Here is an 8,200-nt window from a genome sequence, read left to right as displayed (position 1 = left end):
GAGAGAGAGGGAGAGGGAGAGAAAAACAGCAGCAAGACACAGGGAGAGAAAAGAGGTAGGGAGAGAAAAGAGGTAGTGACAGTCAAAGGGAGAGGGAGAGGGGAAGATGGGAAAGTGACAGAGTAAAAAGGGACGGGGACCAAGCTCCCAGAGGTCCTGAAAACAATTTGGCCTCAAACACAATGCTAGTTTTAGGCCACATGGAAATTGCATGGAGATTCTGGAGCGTCTGTGATAACCTCTAGGCTTCTTATGTTTGACTTTGACTGTCTACCTTTGCTTATAAGTCAACATACATACATGTACACACACACATTAGAACAGCAATAGTCCATAGGAAGGCTACAGAGCATGTAAGTCTATATCAGGACATAAAATGTTTCCCCACATTAACCTCCTCTGACCAGGAACTCTACCTCTGGAAAATGCAACCAGAGAGTTAAAACTCATTTGTTCACAAGGGCAAAGGAGTATGTTGGATGATGATGTTCTAAAAATAGTCCTAAACACCTTTAGTCAGTCAGCGGGAGCCAGCCATTTGTTAGCCTGCACATGACCTTGGCTAGCTGCAGGAGCAACAGCAAGGTTGCCCCCTGAGAAAACAATAACAACAACAGACTGCTGCCGGCTTGACTAATGCTCACAACGACACCAAATCTGAATCATTCTTCATGATGTCTTACTGGTCTAGTAAGCTCATAAGCATCTTGAATGCATTAAAGTCACCCCCGTATAATCAATATACAACCCAAACAGAAAGATATGAATGCATTTAGAATGTGATTTGAGCACAATAACTGAATTTCTGGCATACTTCTGGCGTATTTCTCCTGAGGGTAGTGCATGTACGTGTAAGGCATACAGCAGGGAGGGGTCTGGGAAGCTGAAAGAAGGCCAGGTTAGTATTTAAATGACTGATTTAGGTCAAGGCACCATTACTAAAATAAGAAATTATTTAGCACCTACAAGGGCAATGAACAAATAAACCTCCCCAGGGAGGTTAAAAATAGATTACTCAAAATTTTCATCCGAATGCAAATGACTTGTATCCTGCTTCAAGTGTTTCCTCTACAAAGGCATTATTTATTTTACAGCCTAAAGGAGTAGTCTGTGACTGAAAATAGCGTAGCACTAACAGAATCCACAACTTCATACAGTATGCTCAATAATTCAATACAATTGAAATGAGAGAGTAAAATAAGTAAATGTAAAACAGGGACAGCAATAAGGAGATAAAAAAAGAGCCACATCTTTGCAAGAGAGAAACACACTCTTGACAAACACAACATACACTAGTTTATGGATTTAGTCAGAAGCCATTGTTAGTACAATAGCTAAACTACACACATCTCCTCCTTTCAACACAAACCAATTAAGAGATAAAAGCTGTAGTAATGTGCCATATGCAAAAAGAGAAAGTCCTTAGCAGCACACTGATTAATGTTGCCAATCGAATTAAGAAGGTGGTGTTTTATTTCTTCTAATTTCAGGTCATGTAATCAGTGCATTTAACCCTGCTTGTGTAAAATAACCTTTAATCAGTAGAAAAACTAATTTAAAATGACATTAATCACGTAATTAGAACAACCCCTCATGAAGAAAAGAAATATACTGTATCCATTTGGACTAGGAAATTTAGATACATTTCAAATCATTATTTCAGCAGCAAAATTGTTAGTTTAATTGGAATTTATATCCAAATATAATAATTGCATTTTCAATTTGGCCTTTGAGTTCATGCCAGCACTGAGAAAGTAATGGTGTGAAATTAAACATAGATAATATTAATCATTTTAGTCCTTAAAGAGTATTTTCACAGTGTGGTTAAAACTAAGTCTAGTATATTTGATTTTTTTTTTTTTATCAGTTTGTCTTGACTCATGTGAATGCTGTAATTTGAACTCTAGTGCAGTGATTTCCAACCATGGGTACTTATACCCCAGGGGGTACTTACTGCTGTTGCCAAGGGGTACGTGAAGGGGGTAGCTCAACCAATTTGAAAAAATGTAACGGGGCTGTGGTGGCTGGGAACCACTGCTCTAGTGGGTGTTGGTCTACGCTAAACCAGTCCAATGGGGTTTGTTTGTGGTGAAAATGCAAGCTCAACCTCAATGGGTGATTGTGTGATAGTACAGTAGATATATGTAGCAGGAAATCTAAAGCTAAACTACTATTAAAGATGCATGATCTTTCTGCTGATTGTGGTAACTGTTGATGACGCAATCTAAAAAATTATGCAAAATCAATTGGCTAGCCATAGTTGAGGGTAGAAAATTGTATGTTTTCATGTTGTTGTTTTTTTTGTTATCAGGTCAAGTTCAGTTGAAAGTGGTATAAATTCACTCAGGAGCATTTGGTAACAGTCAGTGATAAAATTATGTCCCATTTTGGGGGCTAAAATATTGAACAATTCTAAGTGGAAGCTTTAACATGAATTGACACTGTGGCTAGATGTTCCAAAAAAAAGCCACAAAACAATTAAATTATTTCAATTTCATTTGGGGTTTATTAAGTTAACTGAATGTTTTGAGTGTGGCTCATGCTGTGTTCATGCTGTGGTCTAAAAATAGCCCTTCCAGGAAACTGCAACAGAAAATGGCCTTTATAATGCAATGGTGACTTTGATAAACAAAGAGGTTGGACCTGAAAAATTATCATCATATTGCAGAGCAACCTTGCTAATCTCTCCAGTAAATTTCTTTCATTAGACTTCAATCAATGTTTCATGCACTGAATCTGCATTTACTAGATAGGGTGGCAACCAGGGTAATTTCACTCTCTTTGCAATTATACTTTACCCTTAACCTGTTATACCATCACATTGATGTTCAGCTTTACATGCAGGACTACAAAGGCTGTTGTTGGAACTATTCTAAGCTCATGCTCAGAAAGAAAAAGCAATTAAAAAGCTTAATTTTTGCAGTCTACAGGGAAAGCCTCCATAGTCATAAAGCAGTGCTCTGGTGTTCCATAACACTCACAAAAGCTTATTATGAGTGTGATGTTGACATTTCATATTCTCATTTCTTTCAGAGCAAATGTTGATAATAACTCACTCATTTAGAAGAAGAAAATCTCCCTAAACGTGTTGGGGAAAGTAATAAAACTTTGGGATTTTAGAAAATTGCTGGATATTTGATTTTTGAAATGAGTTATTTCTTACTGCCACAGTTTGTGGATTTAAATCGAAGCCACTTATGAATGGTGTCAACTACAAATGAAGTCATCTCATGGTTACATGGCCCTCTTTGATTCACGCGGAGATTCAGGTACTCCATGCTGACCTAACACTCTAAGAAGGAGAGGTCCTTATATAGGTTGCCGGTCATCGCCACAATGTCTGCCAAGCTCGTCTCACCGCTCAGCCATATTTCTCACCTTACCCCATTAATTAGTCATTAGGCACTGTTTCTTTTTTCAGTGCTGACATTGATCGCACACTAATGATAGAGTTACAGGCACAGGCCGCTGCTTATGAGGCCTCTCAGATGGAGACAAAATCGTATTTTTGTGTGTCTATACATGTGTCTGCAAGTTAACGTGACTATGCAAGTGTGTGCATGTAATAGTCTCTACGTGTGACAGGGAGGGATCGAGAGAGGGGAGAAATAGAAACAGAAGTGGAGCAGGAACAAGGGCATCCCTTTAAGAGCAGCCTGCAGAGACTTTGTCCTACATTCCTCTCTATTTGTTTCATGGGAGCAGAAAGGAGGAAAAAGAAGGGATGAAGTATGAGGAATGAGCCAAGGTATTAAAGCAGATTCAGATGTGGGCGGAAGAGGACGCAGTATCCTCCCATTGAAAATATCACCAAAATAGCATCAGTTTGGCAAGTGAAGTCTGCTGCAGAGGAACAGAAAAGGCAGTGTCTTATCATACATTATTATGTGTTGCACAGAACTGTGGTAAACAACCACTTTGTCAAAACAAACAGATGGATGGTCATTCTCAGCGAAGCTACATATTCATTCCCATTCATTAAAAAAAAAAAAAACAGCCCTCTTAACAACAACACGATTGCCAAGTCAATGACTAGTAATCTCTGCACTCAACTGGGAGGGCAGCCAATTAACAATTCCCTCTTTTCAAACTCTGTCTACCTGCTTCCACAGAAAGCATCTTTTCTGCAGGATATTGGCCAACACAGCTCCTGCTAGGAAAGCCCCACCTGTCGAAAGCTAGAAACAAAACAGCTCCTGGGAGACTTGTGCCTGGTCACCAGAAAGGTATTTTTTCTTCAGCATTTTACCCAGTGTGTCTGTCTGTGTGTGTGTGTGTGTGTGTGTGTGTGTCTTTCCCCCAAGGGGCTACCCTGCTTCACTGAAGTAGACATAAAAGCCCATCGTGCAGCTCCAGTCTCCCAAGTTCCAACCCACATGCACTTATTCCACCACATGTCTCTTTTTTTTTTTTTTTACCACAGGGATTCAACCATAATCCTTCCCATTACTGTTGCCTTTTTCACAGACAATTTCAGAGTAATGTTCACTTCATCCGATGGCTAAAATGGTAGTTTGGAAGAGAGGGAGAGACACAAACCACTTAGGCTGAATAGTTCAGGAGTCTGTACTGCAAGACCCTCAACATTTGGTAGAGTAATTACTACCATTAAAAGGGTGACCTATAAGTCTGCGCTCATCGATTGCCTCAGTCATTAACATTTAGTGGCAAGGAAGCTAGATGTAGAGAAGGTCATCTTTAGAGCATTTTTAGTATTTGAGTATGGGGGTATGGGAATGTGTCAGGTCATTTATGCATGTGGTGAATGCACATGCAATCCCACACACAAGGTGATAATCAGAGGAAGAATATACATCAATATTTGTGTCCTTCAGCATTATGTTGTGGACTTTATTTGAGATGCAACCCTGTGCTGTATTTTAACTTTGCTGTTACAGCTTAGCGCTGTTTGCTTATGATAGCTAGTGAGAATGTTACATATCATTCTTACAATGATAACTGGGAACCATCTGTCTTTTATGGCCCATATGACGCATCTTGGTTTGTTTTCGAGGTTGGCAAATTCAGACATTTTTAGCCATTATATATTACCTCAAATAGATTGTGGCAGAGACAAGAAAAGGTACTTTTCAATAGACAATAACAATAGGTACAGAACACATAAGAGGCTCCAGCTAACACAAGCCTGGCCCTGTTTAGGATGTCAAATCCCCCAGAGTTGGGTTGATCCGTAGCTCCCCAGGGAGGATGTGCACACTCAAGTGACAAGCTTGAGCTAATCACGATGATGAGGGTAGAGAGGGGCCTTAGCTTAATGGGAGCACAGAGAGATGAGGGCAATGCCTAAGGGAAGCCGACTCACAGAGAAATACACTCAAACTGTGCTGTAACATACAAGATACGATGGGGGAAATACTACAGTGAGAGAAACTATAGCTCTGCAGCGAAATAAATGCAGTGCTTTAAATATTCTCACTATTTTTTCCCTGCAGGTTTACTGTTATGACAGAGTACATCTCTGCCTTTGTTCTAAATTGGATAGCTTGTCAATGTTTGTATTTCTGTCAAGGAAGCATGATTTCTGCATCCCCAACAGGAACATTACAAATGTAACACAGCATTTACGAGCTGTCATTTACATTGATGAAATAGTGGAGGTTTAATTTCCCTCTCCAATAAGTTAGTGCCTGTTGCTTCCACCCCATCAGTTTTCTGTGGCTGTTTTTTTTTTATTAACTGATTATTGATCTTTCATGTGCACAATGATTGACTGAGGAAATTACTTTTCATCCCCAGTAATCATTGGAATAGTAAAAGAATTATACACTTTTACAAGATGCAAATTTGTCTTTCAATCGTTCTTCTGGCTAAAGATATGGCAAAGAGGGATATACTGTATAAAGAGGGAGATAGGAATATAGAGGAAGAAGTAAAGGTTTATATCCTAAAGTACAAATAAGTGACTGGATTCATGGAATAATTTCCAACTGCTGTTAAAATAAGACTGTACAAGTTTGATTGCATTTAAGATTGAATTATTCTGAGAATTTTACATCTCTCTGTTCCCCCAGGAACATAATTTCAAAGTTCACAGATATTGTGTCAAAGCGAAAAATAACTACAGGAAGCTAGCCATTATTGAAAGATAACATGCTGCACAATATGATGAAAAAGTAACATATACTATCATGGTCAATTTGTTATGGTCCCTTGCAATCAACATTCCATAACTGCAGGCACTACAGCAAATATCTGAGGCTTTTTTTGATAAATCAATGGTGCATGAAATAAAAGTGCAGTCACACACAGAGTTAGTTTGTAGGGTATTGTGAAACATCTTTGGTTATTTTGTTGCCAGAGGCACATCTAACAACTTCTACATAATTGGAAATAATACAGTAAATCGCCTTTTTTGCTTTAATTAAAATCAGTGCTCTCTGAGCCACAGCACTGCAAAAAGGGGGTAACCATGTATTGCAAAGGCTTCTGCTTACTGAAGTCAGGAGGTGCAAAATTGCCGTCAGCAAACATACAGTATAAAGTAGCACCTTATATTAATTTAGCCTGGGAAAGATAATGCATTTGACTGCTGTATTCTGCTGTTTCTTGCAAAACATTGTTGGCCAGTGTGGAGAACAGCAACAGCAAAGGCTGCAAACAAAAAAAATGTATTATGTAAATAACATTACATATGAGAAAAATAATATAATAACTTTTGCTGTTTGTTTGAAACTAGCCAGACTTAAAAAAATCCCAACCATCCCTTTAAAGGTACAGTTTGGGTTTGGATGGTGTGAAAGTAGCTGCAGTGGTTATCGGAGAAATGCCAGGCCTGCAATCTGTCTCTGGGTGACTGCCAGCCTGGGATACGCATAAACTGACAATATGCACACTCACTCACACACAGAACAAGCTTCCCAACACATACTGTACGGTATCTGCCTGTCTCTGTTACCATGGTAACATGGCCTCCCATTGAAAAATCCTCAGATGCAGATATGTGTGTGTGTACTGTATGTGTGTGCATCACTGCTTGTGAGTACTTGCGGGGGTGTGAATATGTGCATTTGCATTTCAGAGATTGCAGTGTGTGGAGATGAGTAAGGACGCATGTGCACCTGTCATTCAGATACAGTATGTAGGCCAATGTAATTGCGTGCAACAAATGCATGCAAGTTCATTTTATCTATATTTTATCATCAGTAGAGCTGCTGGAGTATATGTGAAATTTCAATTTATTTCAGAAGAAACGTCAAGAAATTGATACTTACTCTGAGGAGTCTATAAAGTAAATTCCGAGGGCCCCGATGCTGAGTGCAAAGACCAACACCACCTGAGGAGAGAAAGACACAGACAATAGAGAAATTATTTTCATGCATAGAGCAGTAATGTATTCTATAGTAAACTAAGTATTGTATTAAGTTAGGGTAGACACAACAGGCAACACTAGTTACAGTATCTGTAATTAAACAGTGACTTGCCTCCTGTAGATTATAGAATTGTCTGGATTTTTAAAAAAAGCATGTGCTGAATAATGAATGTTCACCCTAATGTTAGCAAATACAGCCTATTGAATACAGGCAAAGTGAAATCTAGCCAGCACAATTATGGGAAGCAAAGAAAGGACACACATTTGTAAGCTCAACTGTACAGAAGAGCAACAACAGTGTGTATAGGGAGTGTTGAGAGGAAGTGCTTAGAGAGGACCACAGTTATCAGGTGTTGACATGCACTCCTCAACTAGTATGCTAAGTCAGCTTGCATTGTGTAAGCTTGTGACCCTGCTGGACTGTGGTGTGTATAATGTTTCAATTATGTGAATGGTAAGGTAAAGTAAGGTGAGGCAAACTAGCAGCAAAACCTGAACTTCACATAAACCAAGTTATTTAATCCTTTAGAGAGTCTTAAAATAAGTTTTTTTTGTTTAAAGGATTAAGAAAACAACCAGGGGAGTTCAATTAGTATTCTTGTTTGTGGACTGATTTGAATTAATTTAAATTCGACCAGGCCACTTGTACGGAAGCGCATTGCATTCACTGGATAAAAAAAAAAAATTAGACACCTTATCTCATAATAACGAGAAAAGATCTCGTAATTACGAGATCAGGATCAGGATTTCGTAATTAGGAGATGAGGAAAGGTGCCACATTGGCTACTGCTTCATTCAGAACTAACTGCACATCCACCATGACCAAAACCAAAACCATATTGTAAAGTCCGCCAGGACGTGTTGAAAAGA

At 38.9% G+C, this 8,200-nt stretch overlaps 1 protein-coding gene across 10 annotated transcripts in view; it reads right to left on the bottom strand.

Annotated features, from left to right (window-relative positions):
- Window positions 1-8,200, bottom strand: part of kcnma1a (potassium large conductance calcium-activated channel, subfamily M, alpha member 1a) — a 131,185-nt gene that overhangs the window by 65,826 nt on the left and 57,159 nt on the right. For all 10 annotated transcript variants that reach the window (XM_035663310.1, XM_035663313.1, XM_035663314.1 and 7 more), the window contains exon 3: window positions 7,233-7,294. In XM_035663310.1, coding sequence (XP_035519203.1) covers window positions 7,233-7,294 — 62 coding nt within the window. The remainder of the gene's footprint in view (window positions 1-7,232; window positions 7,295-8,200) is intronic.

This window comes from Morone saxatilis, unplaced genomic scaffold (assembly GCF_004916995.1).
Source record: "Morone saxatilis isolate NCDOM2014 unplaced genomic scaffold, NCSU_SB_2.0 Contig19, whole genome shotgun sequence".
NCBI classification, from domain to species: Eukaryota; Metazoa; Chordata; class Actinopteri; family Moronidae; genus Morone; species Morone saxatilis.
Note: the sequence above shows the minus strand (reverse complement) of the source record. Positions and strands in the feature narration are given on the sequence as shown.